Below are 16,735 nucleotides of genomic sequence, written 5' to 3'. Positions count from 1 at the left end.
CTTTTCACTAGCACGCTATGGTGTCAGGTGGCTGCCATATCATCTATCCAAGGGGCGCGGGGGCGTAAAACCTTGTCAGCGCATCCGCATATTAAACGGTTCTTGAGGGGTGCTGCTCTCCTTAAGCCTCCACAGGTGCACAGGTTCCCCTCGTGGAGGTTGAATGTAGTACTGAAGGCCTTGTGTGGGCGTCCCTTCGAGCCTATGGCTTCTTGTGGGCTTAAGGAGCTAACTCTTAAAACGATTTTTCTAGTGGGTATCACTACGGCATGGAGGGTGTCTGAATTGAGAGCCCTGTCGGTTGACAAGGAGCTTTGTGTTTTTCATAATGAAAAGGTGGTACTGAGGCCAGACCCATCTTTCATTCCTAAAGTTAATTCTGTTTTTCATAGGTCCCAAGAGTTGGTCCTTCCGAATTTTTGTCCCAATTCTCAGTCTCCCAAGGAAAGGGAGTTACACTGTCTAGACGTTAAGAGGGCACTTAGTTTTTATATTGAGCGTACAAAAGACTGGAGAAAGTCGGATTCCCTGTTTGTTTCTTTCAGCAAGAATTCACAGGGGCGACAGGTTTCCACTTCCTCTCTTAGCAGGTGGCTACGGGAATGTATTGTTCTGGCTTACAAGGCCCAAGGTCAAACCCCTCCAGATGGGATCACGGCTCATTCTCTGAGGGGTGCTGCAACGTCAGCTGTGTATCGGTCCTTTCCGTCCTTAGAAGCTGTGTGTAAGGCAGCGACTTGGAAGTCGGTGCATACCTTTACCAGGCACTATAGGGTAGATAAATGGGCCTCAGCGGAGGCGGCCTTTGGGAGGCGTGTGCTGCAGCATGCATTCTAAACAGGGAAGCCGGTCCCGCCCGGGGATGTTCAGCTTTGTTACGTCCCAGTAGTCGGACCGACCCACTGTCCAGACCACCGGAGAACAGAAGATTTGTATCACTTACCGTGAAGCTTCCTTCTCGGTGGACTGGCAGTGGGTCGGTCCGGCCTGCCCACTGGAGGTTGAGCGGCTTCCTGGGTTTTGGAGATGGATTCTGGAGCCTTTTCTGTTTCCTCTTTTGGAGAATATTGCTGTTTTCTCTGATTGACAATGCTCGTTTTCAATCTGCCATTTTGTGTGGTGTATTGGAGTGTAATAAACTAGTCTCCTCATTTATTCGTCTCTGTACGTGAATGGGGAGGTTGTGGAAGTTTTATTGTTAGGGGGATGCGGCTTGGATACACCTGGCGAGTTCTGGGAGGCATAGGCCACTCCCCCTCCGGATCGACTGGAGGACCCGACCCTGTGATGAGGAGGAGGAGCCTATACCCAGTAGTCGGACCGACCCACTGCCAGTCCACCGAGAAGGAAGCTTCACGGTAAGTGATACAAATCTTCCGTTTCCTCCTGAGAGGTCGAGCAGGCAGGACAGCTGCTGTTAGGAGGAAGACCCTCACTCTGAGGGAGAGAGGGAGCAGGCCGAGGCCTGGGGCCTAACGGACTAGGACAAATTTAGTCGCTTTAGGGACTTTATGTTTATTTTTCTTCATCCACGTTACTTATATAGATTAAAGCACCTTACCTCTTCACTTGCCCTTTATAGATTTTCCTGTGTAAAATAAACCTTTTTGTTGATCTTTGTTACTCTGCCTGGTCTACACGCCTATTTTCTTGGCCAAAGCAAGGGATCTGAAGGACTTGGGAGGGGACTCTGGGCCTTCCTAAGGGACCCTAATTCCAGAGTGGCAGCAGCGTCAGGTGGCACCCCCATCTGGGTCATGACAGAAGTGTAGCAGAAAAATGCTCATTCTCCAATGGATATCATGGGTTCTCATGAGAACTTCAACTCTTACCCCAAGAACCATTCCAGGTACCTGTGCTTCTCAGCAGCTTGCGTATGAGCTGCTGCCACTTTCTTCTGGATCGGCTTCACTAGCACCCAGCTGCCCTAGCACTGCTGAGCTGGCCTGTGTTCAGAGCTATAGCCAATTGGGGATGTTGCATCTTTGAGCCAACAAAGGGGTGTGTGTGTACATGCTGGACCTCATACACTGGTAGGCCACGTGTGTCCCATAAGCTGTATGATGCTCACTCTTGCTCCAGCACAAGAATTAATCCATATTTTGTCATTCTTTGTAAAACTACATTTGAAGTAAAATCTTGACAGTTCACCTGTCTACGATTTTGGGGTTTTGTACCAGCAAGTACTAAAAGATGAGATGAACAAGTTTGTATTTATGTTCTTTGAAAAATGAAACATTTGTGTTATTGTGACAGATCCTGGGGCAGGGGACCATTGCAGGGGTTGTGTGGCCCAGTCACCCACAGCCAGCAGGGGCTGAGGGAGAGCCTACAGGAGGGAGGAGCAATAGCCATCCTCTAGGGAGAGTATGGCCAGGAATGCCCACAGCCAGACAGGTCTGGCTAATCATTGCCATATGGGGTGAATGAATTCTGCTGGTCCTGTGGACTGAGGGTAGCCAAAGCCTACAGGGCGTGGACCTAGTGAGAAAGGGTGGAGCCAGTTATTGGGGAAAATTGTTAAGATAGTGGTGTGAAAGAACGGGGTGGGGTGGAGGTGATGCCAAGGACTGCAATGGAGAGGAGACTGAGCGAGAGCCAGGATAACAGGACCAAAGGCTGTGGTGCAAACAACTGGACAGAGTTTCTGTATGAACCAGTGCTGTAATAAGGAACAGAGAATAAAAGGCAAGCTGTTGGTTGGAAGCCTGTTGCCTTTTTGGGTGGAATCTTGGCCCATGCCAAGTCTGCTATAGGCATCCACGCTGCAGGTACCCACCTACCTGCACCCACCAAGAAGCCTACCACAGCAGTGGAGATGCCAGGGATGCCAATAGATCCTGGCACTGGAGAGGGCTCCTCAGGCATGGCAGCCAGCACCAAGGAAATCATGGAGATGATGCTATGCCAGATGGGGGAGCAGTAACAGCAGTCCATTGAGAAGCTAGTCTCTGTGCAAACAGGAGATGCAGCAGTGCTGGGGTGATCAGCTGCAACAAATTTGGATGGTATGATCTGTGGCCGTCCTCCCTGCTACATATCTTTACCCTGAGACAGGAAAGATGGAGCAAGGGAAGGACCCTGGCATGTTTTTCAACACTTTTGAGCCTGAGCCTTGAGATGGAATCTTGCCCAATGGCCCACAATAATTACCCCTTGTTTAACAGGGCTAGCCCAGGAGTTTGTAGACACACTGATGGTGGCCAAGACTACAGACTATCAAAAAGAGATTATTCTCAACACTTTAAACCAGGGGTGTCAAACTCATTTGTTATGAGGGCCAGATCTAACATAAATCAGACCTTGTCGTGCTATACCATGTTTGTCATAAAATGTAATGCCAGGTAGCAGAGATATAAACTTTATAAAGACACAAACACAATTAAAGGTTATGTTTTGTTTTTTAAAAAAACTTAAACCAAAACATGCTTAAAACATTAGCACTCATTGGTCTTAAAGGTGCTTTCTTTGTATCTGTCCCATGGGAACCAGGAGCTCTGGCTCTTTCCTTCCTTCTCCAGGAAACCAGGAGGGGAAGAAGCCTCAGCCAATAGAAGGAAGAGAGGCTTGACTCAGTAGCTCTGTTCTGTGATTGAGAGAGCTCCTGACAAAGCAAGCTCTCCCTCCCCCCTTCCTCCCCAAGGGAGGAGCCTCAGCCAATGGAGAAAATAGAGGCTTTGCTCTATAGCTCCTGTGCGATTGAGCAAGCCTTGCAAAGCAAGCTGTGATGCAGAAGGAAGAAAGAGAGAGGGAAGAAGAAGACTGCAGATTTATATCTTCTCCCCCCACAACAAACACTCTGTGAAGTGGGTGGGGCTGAGAGGGCTCTCACAGCAGCTGCCCTTTCAAGGACAACCTCTGCCAGAGCTATGGCTAACCCAAGGCCATTCCAGCAGGTGCAAGTGGAGGAGTGGGGAATCAAACCCGGTTCTCCCAGATAAGAGTCTGCACACTTAACCACTACACCAAACGGAGAAGGAAGCAGACAACAGGCAGTTGCTCAGGGGCCTGGTAGGAGCTCTCTGGGGGCCTGATTTGGCATCCCTAATTTAAACTTTAAGGAAGAAAATTATCACCAAAGGCTGTGAGCTATGGAGGGCAAAGAAGATACTCACCCCAGGATCTTTGGACAAAAAGTAAAAGTCAACACTTTACATTGGATAAAATCTGCCATGAGCACAGCAGAGCAGGTGGTGGAGGTGGTAATGCTGGAGCAGTATGCCTTCCTGGTCCCTATGCTGGCACAACAATGGATCTTATGCCATGACTCCAAGACCCTGGAAGAAGTGATAACCCTGATGGAATCCTTTTTGGTGGTGGAGGAGGTGAGTGGAAAAGGCCCCAGCAAGAGTGTGCTCAGCAGGAGATGGCATGAGGAAGAGGTCTGGGGGATTGAATAGAGCTGCAATAGGAGTGGAGTCAGGCCAGGCAAAGAAAAGACCATTGGGTGGGCCCAATGCCACCTATGCCCAGAACAGGCAGAGAAGGCATATTCACTGGGAATGCCCACACACAGATTGCTCCACATTGGAGACATGGGTGGCTGCATAAGTACCAGCCCCTCCCCCCCGGCCAGGGTGATAACGTTCTAGTGGATAGGAGGAAGATGGAGGAATTGTTGGACACCAGTAATGTACAGACCCTAACTAGGGAAATCCTAGGCAGCTGCCAGACACAGGGAATCAGGGCTTCATGTGTTCAAGGAGACATGTGAGAGAATTTTGCCTGAAAGGCTTGAGTAGAGGTGAGGGTAAGAGGGAACTGTTGGAGATACTGTTGGGAAAGTCAGCAAGAGGTCATACCTATATTTTAGTGATATTAGATTATGCAACTCGTTAACCACAAGGGGTGGCCTTGTGCAGCACCACTTCAGAGGCAATTACCCAGGAACTGCTACATGTTTTTGCAAGGATGGGTTTCCTCAAGGAGCTCGTGTCTGATCAGGATCCCAGTCTGGTGGGGATGATGCTCCAACAGTTGTGGAAATTGCTAGGCTTCACCCCATTAAAAATGGCCATGTACCATTTGCAAATAAATAGGTTGTGGAATGCTTCAATCAGATGCTGAAGCAGATACAGAGTCAGTTCATGCAGGATGAACCCTGGCAATGTCATTGCCACTTAAGAGCCCTGATATTTATGCTGCAAGAAGTTCCCTAAATTCTGATGGGTTTTCAACCTGTGAATTACTTTATGTGTAATATCTTAGACTTAATGAAGGAACAATGGGAAGTGGAAGGAGTTCAAGATCAGGGAGTAGTTCAATATGCCTCCCACCTGTGGGAAAAGCTAAGCAAGTGAGCCCGGCAAGCCAGGGCTCATTTTAGAAACACCCAGGCCTTCCAGAAGCAGTGGTACAATTGGCAGTGGTACAAAAGGCAAGCACCTTTCAGCTGGAAGACTGTGTGCTAGTCCTCTTGGCCTAGCCATACCCTGAAGTTGCAGGCTCAGTGGTGGGGACTTTTGAAGTGGCGAGGCACACAGGCCCAGCTGAGGTTTGCTGCACAGACATGAGGAACACTCTTCATATTTATCAGGTAAATCTCTTGAAAGCCTGGTAGGAGTGGGAAGGCTGTGCTGTTGCAATAAGAATGTCAAGGACAAAAGACAATGAGGATGTGGAAGACACCCCAGGGCCAGAGGAGAGAGGGACAGCTAGGGCTGGATGAGCAACCAAGGGCTCAAGTAAGGGAAGCAGTGGCAGCCTTCAGAGATGTGCTGTTCAGACAGCCAGGACACATTGACAGAACATGCTACTGAAAAAGTACTGGGGGAGGTTGTCTGAGTGGGCCATTGGTAATGGCCTTGTGTGGTGGAAAGAGTGATCAAAAAAGAGGGGGGGGGAATATGCTATAGCTGTAGGTGATAGATAAATTTTGAAGCATGTGGCAGAGCTTCCACATCTACTTTACACAACTTAACAAAATATCAAAATTCAATTGTGTAAAGTTGTGCCTATCCTGTGCCACAAGGGGATGACTTGCTAGACTAGCTCATGGCCATTCATGTGATGTCCACCCTAGATTTAATAAATGGGCCCTGTTAAAACCCCATGATATGGAGAAGACAGCCTTCCCCAACCCCCAGGGCCTCTGTCAGCATCTGTCCCCTTCCAGTCTTATGGATAAGATATTGGTGGGGTTGGACAGCTTTGGGGTTACCAAACTATAGTGCTACCTGGGAGGAACACATCCCTCATGTGGTGCAAGTACTGCAGATGCTTCATGAAACAGGACTCATAGTCAATCCAGCCAAGCGTAAGATAGCAAGTCCAGAACCTGAGGTTCAGCATGGTACAGAAGCATATCTGACCTATAAATGATAAGGTTGAAGCACTGACATACTGGGCCAGGCCAACTTTAAAGCAGGGATTACAACACTTCTTGGAACTGGCCAGTTATCACCAGAGGTCCATCCCCCAGTTTGCAATCATAGCAGTCCACCTCATGGACATGACCCTGAAAACAAATCCATAGACACTGCAATGGGACATGGGAGCAACTTCAAGGAACTTTGCCAGGCCCTGATGAGGGGAACTGTACTACACATTCCTGACCCTCATGTCCCCTTCATCCTGCAGACCAATGTCTTGGGGGTGAGTTTGAGAGCTGGCCTCTCCCAGGGATAGGGAGATGAGGAACCCCCTGTCCTGTACTTGAGTCAAAAACTTAGCCCCTGAGAATGCTGCTATGTTTAGAATGAGAAGCCTTAGCCATACAGTGGGAGATCAGCAAGCTGAGACATTACTTGGGGTGCCCCATTTATCCTGTTAATATACCATGCCCCATTGTAGTGGCTACAGTGCATGAAAGACCCCAAGCCCAGGACTCACCCAGTGGTACCTGGCACTACAGCCCTATGCATTCTAAGTAGCACACAGAGTGGGAAGGCCTCACCTTAATGCTGGTTATTCCCTTCTCCTGACAGGCAGAGGAAGAAGAGCCTGCAGTGGAAACAGCAATGGACCACCTGGAAGGGGGTGTGTGTTACAGACTCTGGGGCAGGAAACAATCACAGGGGCCATGGGGCCCAATCACCCAGAGCCAGTGAGAACTGTGGAGAGAGCCTACAGGAGGGAGTAGTAATAGTCACCCCATAAGGAGAATATGGCCAGTAATGCCCACAGCCATATGGAGATGGCTAACCCACGTATGTATGGAGTGAGGGAATCCCACTGCGTTTGTGGGCTCAGGATAGCCAGAGGACTGTGGGTGAAGGACCTGGGGAGGAAGGGCAGAGCCAGTTATCAGAGCGAGGTCTCAAGCTAGTGGTGAAGAGTTGTGGAGTGGCTAAGGACTGAAATGGAGGCTAAGTGAGAGCCAGGACCAAAGGACATGGTGCAAAACACCCAGTGGAGTTGCTGTGTGACCCAGTGCTGTAACAGGGAGCAGAGACTAAAAGACAAGCTGTTGGTTGGAGGACTGGTGCTTCTTTATTTTGATGGCAGCTCAGCCCAGGGCATCACCTGCCTGTCCCTGCCCAGAAGCCTGCCACATTTATTCATTGTGATAACTCAGAAATAGTAACAACAAAGAATACAGCACCAAGAGCAAGAACATATAAGATAGGAACAGCTTGGCAAGAGAGAACCATTACTATCTAATCTCCAGGACAAGGGAGACAAATCTTGGCGCTGTAGAGTAACAGCTTCATACTTGATTGTCCTAAATGATTACATTAGAATTTATAGTGTTTTTATCTTGGTACAGGCCAATTTTTAGAGCCACGCATAATGACCATTTTTACTTCCCTAGCCCTGGAATATTAATAGAAATATGGCACACAGTCATAGCTTAGAGGACTATTTCGTATCCTTGAGGCTGTGCAGGCATAGAATTAGTTAACAGCTTGGAAAAGAGTCTGAAAAAAAGAAGCAGAATACCTTGATCTAATGTGTCCTCCATCTCTTGGAATCTCACTCTTCTTTTTGACTGTCTCTGTTGGATTTGATCAAGAGCTTTGCTTTCACTGTCATCTCTCTTCTTTAATATGGACACAAGCCCCTCAGCAGGGGCAGTCTATTGGGAATGAAACAATAGATGCTTTTAATAGTACAGTTTTAAGAAATTCTATTTTGCATTTTATTGGTAGAAGAATTTAAACATACACGTACACATTTATTGTATTACATATGTTAAGTACCCTGCTGTATCATAGCATTTGCTTCAAGACCTTGCTACTTTTAGAAAACATTTAATATGGACTGTTTGGTAAGCTGTTTAGGAAAACTCTCTCTTCATCATCGAGAAAAATGAAGGTGATAAAGTGATTCTTTAAAGTAACTGTTTTCTCTGCACAGCAAAAAGCTGCTTTGTTCAACATCGTTACTCTTCCTTCATATAATTAAAGCCCCCACCCTCAATACCACACATTGAAATTATCTAGACAACCAGTCTGATGGAACAAATTTTAGGATTTCTCCTGATTCATAATGAAAATAAAGTGTAATGGTTGCTCCTCTGTTGCATTGTTCAGGATCCAGAAATCTTCATTTAGTTATGAACTTCTAATTAATTAAATTAGATTTTCATAACCATGATATATTATTGCTGGAAAAATGTGATTATTTCCCTGCTAGTGTGGACACTGCTATTTTAAGAACTGACTGGTTACTGGATTAATGTCATGAGTGCTAATGACATTAACATTGTATAAGTAAACCTACCTTTGTAAATTACACTAGATCTTGCTCTGCAAAGAGGTGACTTACATGAGAGTTTAAATGGTTCTCAATTTTAGGAACAGCAGCAAATCTTTGGATTTTGCATTGAAAATGTGGCTTGATTATACTGGCTTGATGTGGGCATCTGACTTGGGATATATTTGACAAGTGGTTGTTCACACTTTATTTTGAGATCAAGTGTTTGTGCTCCCATGACAGTCCTTTTGCAGAAGTGGTGGCATATCATCAAGCAACTGAAACACGGTTGGGTGGAGGTTGGGGAGAGAAAACAGGGTTGCACTTACTTGTAACTGATGTTCATCAAGGTCTTCTGTGTGGGCCCACATTGAGACTAGGCATGTGCAGGCCTGCCATGGAAAGCTCTTCTAGCTTTAAGCTACTAGAGGGCACTTGTGTGACCACAGGAGCTGTTTCTGTCCCAGCAGTCACATGGTCCAACAGTAAGGCGCTCCATCTCCCTCAGTTCCATCTGAGCAGCTACAAGCAACTTTAACTTTTGAGCTTGTTGCAGGTCAGGTGGGAGGGAATGTGCATCTGTACATAAATCCTTGATGAAATCAGTTACACGTAAGTGCCACCCTATTTTCATCTTTGTCTTCTGTGCAGTCTCACACTAGGGTTCCAGCAAGCTACTCACTCAGGCAGTGGGACAAGCTCTTTCTTGAAACACTTTACTAAAACATTGACTGTAAAACAGCTTTGCCCACTGATGCTTCTCTTTTCGCATCTAGGTCCAAAATGTAGTGTCTCATGAAGGTGTCAGCGGAAAAGCAATTCGCAGCTCTGTGAATCTCTTGGATTGAGACTTCTCTTAGGAAGGCTGCTGCTGATGCCTGGGCTTTAGTCAAATGTGCATGTACTATTAATGGACATGGCACTCCTGCCTTAGAATAGCAAACTTTTATTGCTAACATAATCCATCAAGACAATGTTTAAGATGAAGCTATTTTCCCTTTGAAAGGGCCTGTATAACAAACAAATATTTATCCTTTTAAAATTCCTTTGTTCTATCTAGATAAAACAATAAAGCCCTTCAAACATCCAGTGCTTGCAACCTTCTTTCTGCATCAGAATTAGGTGAAGGGAAAAACACCAGTGTAAAATGAAGTTTTGACACCACTTTTTGGAGGAACTGTAAACCAGGCCTGAAAGGTTTTAAGGAAACGAGGGTCCATGAAAAGCACTGCTAATCTGTTTACTTGCCTTGCTGAAGTAACCTCTACTAAAAAAAATTACTTTTATTGACAAGTTAAAGAAGTTGTAGCTCATGACTCAAAATGTTTAGCTATCAAATAAGCCAGGACAAGAGATAAGGACCATTGTTGAATCAACACAGGTCTAGTGGTATCTGAATTGATTACACCTTTGAGGAATTTTTTTAGACAGACTATGACAGAAAGCTGACTGGCCCTGAATCTTAGAGTGGAATGCTGAGAGCACTGCTAACTACACTCAAACTGATGAATGGGATAGACCCTTTTGTTTCAAGTCCAACAAATGATCCAGTATGGGGGCAATGGTGCCTTTTTTGGTAAAACATCTTTGGTCAAGGTCCATTCTAAGAAGCATGCCTACTTATTGCTGTATGAGCATTGTGTGGCTGGCTTTCTCACTTGCATCAAGGTCTCGTAACTTCTGAGGAGCATCTAAACTCCTGGGAAGGATCCTCCAAGCTGTCAAGTGTAGATGAGTCAGGCTGTGCTGCTGCACCTGCCCCATACTTAATAAGTTGGGAACTACTGCTAAGTGGATGTACATTTCCTTTGCCAACTGCATCAGACTGAGAAACTGCATCTATCGAGGCTAGAACAGAGCAATGAGAATAAGATCTGTGCTTTCCTGCATAATTTTGGCCAAAACTCTATTTATCAGGGGAACTGAGGGATAGGCATAAAACAGCCTTTCCATCCACTGGAGAAGAAAAGTATCACTTGAGGAGGTGTCAAACATGCAGCCCACAGGATGGATCTGGCCCCCACAGGGCTCCTATATAGTCCATAAGCTGCCATCTGCTTCCTTCTCCCTCTCTCTTGCTTCCTTCTGTCAGAGCTTGCTTTGCCAGACTCCCTCAACCGCACAGGAGCTACAGAGCAAAGCTCTATTCCCTCCATTGGCTGAGGCTCCTCTCTTGAGGAGAAGTAGGGAAGGAGGGAAAGACCAGAGCTCATTTTGCCAGGCTATCTCAATTGCACAGCAGAGCTACTGAACCAAGCCTCTCTTCCATTGGCTGAGCTTCTCTCCCTCCTCATCCCCTGTGGAGGAAGAGAGGTGGAGGGAAAGAGTGAGAGCTTAGTTTGCTCAGTTCCCTCAATTGTACTGGAAAGATACAAAGCACCTTTAAGATCAATGAAGTTTTATTTAAGGGATGAGCTTTTTGCCATGCTACAGAGAAAGAGAGAGTGCTTTGCTGGGCTTTGTTTTGCCAGGGCTCTCCTGGGTGCAACTGGGTTTCCCTTCTTTTTCACTGTATTCATGCTCTCAGGATCCAATCTTTCTCAGTAGGAAAGCAATCTGAACTAATGAGGAAACAACAACAAGCCAGTGAGGTAGATTAGGCTGAAAATGTGAGTTTAGACCAAATTCACCTAGCACATTTCCTTTGTAGACTGGGGATTTTGCTCTGGGAAGATAGGCTGATAATGATCACTATACACATTGTCGTCTCTCTATTCTTGCACTGCCACAAAGGAGTTGTATTTATTTCTTTGGGGAAGATTATAGTTTTGTAAACAAACACATAGCTCTCAAATTGTGTCATGGTGCTTTCACATTTTCTTAACCAGCACACCAAGCAACCTATGTACAAAAGCTTGCAATGCCCAGCCATTTCATTTTTTCTTCTGGGTCTCAGGCTCAAAGCATTCACCATGAGATTTCTGTAATGTCAACAAATCTTTAAAAGTAGGTTTGCAACTTACAAATATACACCTGAACAACACACTCAAGATTGCTACACCACAGACCTTGTATCCAGTTTTTGATGCTATAATTCAGAACAAGAGGTGTCAGTTATCAGAGACTGTTAAACAAAATATTGCAAGTGAGCTAATGTTTTAAGCATGCTTTATTTTAAGTTCTAAAAATGTTTTAATTGGGCTTGTCTGGGTCCTTTATAAATTTTATACCTGTGCTACTTGGCATTACATTTTATGATACACATGGCCTGGCCTAACAAAGTTTCATTTATGTCAGATCCGGACCTTGTAACAAATGAGCTCAATACCCCTGACCTAGGAAGCCTGGATCCCTTTCTGCGACTAAGCAAAACTGAGGGACTTTCAAATTCTCCCATACTGCAAATAGATCCACCTGCAACCCCGCCCCCCTGCTCTGAATATATGATATAAATAGCAGTCTAGTACATACCACTCATGTTTCATTGATAGAAGCCTGCTGAGATGATGTGCCTGTGTGTTTTGAATGGCTGCATTATGTCCTGGTGTAAAGCCCAGTGCCAAATGGCTGCTGCTTCCAAGGGCATAAGTTGGGAACCAGTAACACCCTGCATGTTTAGGTAGTAAGCAGCTGTTGTGTTGTCTGGCTCAACACTGATTTGCCACACAGTATATCTGTGAAGGAAGTTAGGGCATATTAACGGCTCTTAGCCCCCCAACTTACCAAAGAGGCATCTGTGGTAATACCACCTCGTGGGATTAAAACTAAATGAGGTGTCCATAAAAAAAGTATTGACTCTCAGTCCATTTTAACAATGTCCTGACCAAATTTCTAGGAATAGAAAACTTCTTGTGAGACAAATATATCACTGGTTTAAAACAGTGTAAGAAGAACCACAATTGCAGTGGCCTCATATATGATTTAGCCAGGGGATGTACTGCTGCTAAAATGATTAAAGGGTTGGAACACTTTCCCTATGAAGAAAGGTTAAAACGCTTGAGGCTCTTTAGCCTGGAGAAATGTCAACTGAGGGGGTGACATGATAGAGGTTTACAAGATTATGCGTGGGATAGAGAAGGTAGAGAAAGAAGTACTTTTCTGCCTTTCTCACAATATGAGAACTTGTGGACATTCAATGAAATTGCTGAGCAGTTGGGTTAGAACGGATAAAAGGAAGTATTTCTTCACCCAAAGAGTGATTAACATGTGGAATTCACTGCCACAGGTGGTGGTGGTTACAAGCATAGACAGCTTCAAGAGGGGAATAGATAAGCATATGGAGCAGAGGTCCACCAGTGGCTTTTAGCTATTGTTGGAACTCTCTGTCTGGGGCAGTGATGCTCTGCATTCTTGGTACTTGGGGGGGGCACAGTGTGAAGGCTTCTAGCCCCACTGGTGGACCTCCTGATGGCACTTGGTTTTTTTGGCCATTGTGTGACAGAGTGTTGAACTGGATGGGCCATTGGCCTGATTCAACATGCCTTCTCCTATGTTCTTATGTCACCTTCCCTGCATGTTCTTATGTCAAGGCCATGTTCTTATGTCAAGGCCATTAACTCTAATAAAACATTGTATGGACTTTGCAGTCTGAAAACAGCTGGACACAAAACAAAGCCAGGCCCTGATAGAGCCTCAATTAGAAGGCAGAACACCTTTCCTGAACCTAGAGTCTAAAACTGCGACAATAAATTGAACTGACTGAGCTGGCTTATATTTAGACTTCTTCTAATTTATGACCAGATCCAGTCTCTTCCATGTGTGGATTATAAAAACCAAGTCCTCCTGGAGCTGTTCTCTGGAGGAGGCCATGATTAACTAATTATCTAAATATGGGTAAATGGTACAATTTTTCAAACATAAAAAAGGCAACAAGGGAAGCCATGCACTTTTTGAAGACCCATGAAGCAGTTGCCAAACCAAATGGCAAGAGAGTATACTGAAACACCTTCCCTGCATACCTAAACCTAAGATATCTCTTGTGCTCTTCATATGAAAGTATGTATTCTTCAAATCCAGTACTGCAAACCAAGAATCTTATTAAAAATTGTAGAACTTATGTCAATGAGATCATGTGAAATTTGGTCACCGTAAGACTTTGTTCAGAGCTCTTTAATTCATATTTAATACTTATCACCACCATCCTCCTTTTGCATAAGAAAGAAATGGGAATAGAACCTGGCTAGAGTGGCAGGGGTATATATCACCTCTACCACACCCTTTTCCTGGAGTGCGCCTATTGTAGCTGAGGCAAATGATTATTCAGTCACAACAACTGGTTGCGTGTTAGTGAAATGAACTTGAACCTGAACCCATGTCCAACAATTTTAAGCACCCATTTGTCAGTAGTTAAGGAACACAACATTTCAATATAAACCATTAACCTATTCAAAAAACTATGTAATTTCTCAAAGTCATGCCTCAGCAGCCAGAAGGTTGCTTTGTCCTGAGATGGAGAGTCTTTCTCCCTCATCCTTGGGTGGGTTTAGGTCTGGAAGATGACTTTCGCCTTCCCAACTGAGGTTGTTGTTGGAAGCCTCTGTCAGGAGTATACTCTGAGTAACCTTGAGCATAGGATCTTTGATCCTTTGGATAGCTGACACAGTGGTCTGAAAGAAGATCCCTGCTCATAAATGGAAGTTCCTGATTAAATGATCCTCCCCCCAATGACCTTGTTGTCTGCTGATTTATCTTAATCTGTGTAAGAGTTTGGTCAGCCTTCTTGGAGAATAAAGTTCTACCTTCAAATGGGAGATCTTACATTTATACATGCCTCCCATGGTTATGCATGCCTTCACAAAACAATAGACATGGCCATTGCCCTAACTGATGTATTGGCTGAATGCTTGCTGGCATTGATCTGTTGCTTCAGCAGTCTCAAAGTGTCTGTCAGAACTTTTGCCACTGATTTTTTTAATCTTCAGATGTTTCTAAGTAGAGACTTAACTTCTCCTAAAGAAACAATTGGTATCCTTACATGATGGCTGGTAATTGTCAAATCTTAAATCCAGTGCAGCTGATGAATATTTTTCTATCCATTGTGTTCAACTTCCTCCTTTTTTGTCTAATGGTGCAGTATGGTAGCTCTGTCATTCTCATAGTTGCATCTCCTCTGTCCCAAGGGATGATGCAGAGGATGTATACCCAAGTAAGTGCAATTCTCCTGCTTTACTCCATAAAAATTCTCCAGCTGATGAGATGCTGATTCATTTCAATACTCTCTTGCCATCTCCAGGAATTCTTCCAACATCAGAAAAGCCACAACTCCTGGAGAATTTGAATACAAATGTGTCAGGATCTTATCTTTAGGTTGCTGAGAGGTGGTAGAGACTAACAATTTGGTCATGAGTAGTACCCAGCTTGCTGGGGGGAAGTGTAGATGATTGGGGAAGGCAATGGCAAACCACCCTGTAAAATTTTTGCTGTGAAGAAGTCGTGATGCAACGTCACCCCAGAGTCGGAAACGACTGGTGCTTGCACAGGGGACTACCTTTACCTTTTTAGCATCTGCTCAGCATCAAGTCTAAGATCTTCCAATGGAGAAGAGAGAGTATATCTCCCACCCTTTCATCTTGAGAAGGATCAGACAGAACCTCAGAGCTCTTTTTGGATGCAAGGAAAGGGACATCCCCTAACTCCTCATCGGACTAAAAAATTGGCTCAAAAGATGTAGGACCAGGTGAGGCTGAATAAGTAGTGGTCACAGAGGGTCTTCTAGGGTGATAAGCCTGCGCAGGTTCTGACCTTGGAATTGACTTGCCAATTAACTTACTCTCCCTATACCTGGAAATACACCAGAGGCAAGAAATAAGGCCACAGGGGCCTAGCAGGAAAACTAGGTGGCCATGGAATCAAAGGTGGTGGCTTGTGTTGTTAAAGTGGATCTGGTGGGTCTATCAGATTTGGCTCAACCTCACCCTCTGATAACAGCAAACACTGGAGACACAGATCTGATAGATGATGTTCTCAAAGGAGGTTCAGATCGCTCCCATTCTTGCAATGGTTTTGAAGCTCTGGCACCATGTTGCTTAGAGTCATACTTTGGACAGTCTCTATGCTTAGTCTTGCTTCTTTGCAGGCGGTTTGAAGAGACTTCTCCAAATTGATGGAGAACGAGCTGGGGTTCAAGCCTTCTCTTAACCTCCTCCCCCTTTGGGACTGATGATGGTGATTTTGTAGACACTAGAGATGGTGTTTTTGACTTGTCCACAGCTGGGGTTGATTTTGCAGGCAGTTCTGAGACCTATAGAGTTTTCCTCCCATAGGGCAGCCTTTAACTTAGACCCCTGTCTGTTCATGCCTTAGGTGTGAACTGCTGACAAATTTTGCAATCAGAGACATTATGGTCCTTGCCCAAACATAAACAAGGAACTGTGGTAACTGGTTTGTGTTATTTTTGCCTTGCACTGGGCACATTTCTTAGATAAGGTTTTTTTATACCATAAAATCTTCCTAGCTGATTATGCAAGTGCCCCCTAGTGGATTAAAGCTAGAAGATCTTTCTGTGGCAGGCCTGCACATGTGCTGTCCCAATGTGGGAATGCATGGAAGATGAAGAGAAACAACATGGCTACAACAAAGATATCTTTTCTGCAATATGGCTACTCCCAAATCTTTTAATGTGGACTGCCCTATGACGGGTAGAAAGTATACAGGCATACTTTTAGCTGATTATGTGAATAAGGCCATAATATCTATGCTTAATCCTTCTCAGAGGCATACAGGTAGGTTTCCTGTGTTGGTGCTGCAGAGGCTGGAGCCATTTCCAAGGAGAACATGATAAAGTGTTCATTTGCTCTGTACTAGGAATGCAGAAGAGCATAGGGTCAGATGCTAAAACAAAGGTTACCTTTAAAGCAAAAAAAGTACAGCTGCAAAACACATTCCTCATAATGTCTGTGATGTTCATTTTTAGTACAAGTAGGATCCTTAGCTCTATAAGTAAACTCTAAAAATATTAAATCAATAAAATGAACTCTAAAAGCAAAAGTACTCAGAGTGGACATATCCTCTCTGAACAGAACTAAGTCATTTCTGCTATACTGGCAAAACCGTTAATAATGCTTTATGAATTATTAATGCTTCCACGCTTAACTGTAGTAGAAGCTACTGCTATTACAGTTTTATGTGATCAGTCTAGGAACAGGATATTGATCCATGT

The 16,735-nt window shown here is 44.8% G+C and overlaps 1 protein-coding gene across 1 annotated transcript in view; it reads right to left on the bottom strand.

The window, feature by feature from the left end:
• CNST (consortin, connexin sorting protein) overlaps window positions 1-16,735 on the bottom strand; it is a 111,621-nt gene that overhangs the window by 6,437 nt on the left and 88,449 nt on the right. Inside the window, exon 11 of the mRNA XM_060243831.1 lies at window positions 7,882-8,017. Within this exon, the coding sequence (XP_060099814.1) occupies window positions 7,882-8,017 (136 nt within the window). The remainder of the gene's footprint in view (window positions 1-7,881; window positions 8,018-16,735) is intronic.

This window comes from Heteronotia binoei, chromosome 1, assembly GCF_032191835.1.
Source record: "Heteronotia binoei isolate CCM8104 ecotype False Entrance Well chromosome 1, APGP_CSIRO_Hbin_v1, whole genome shotgun sequence".
Taxonomy (NCBI): Eukaryota; Metazoa; Chordata; class Lepidosauria; order Squamata; family Gekkonidae; genus Heteronotia; species Heteronotia binoei.
This window is presented reverse-complemented; position numbering and strand designations above follow the sequence as displayed.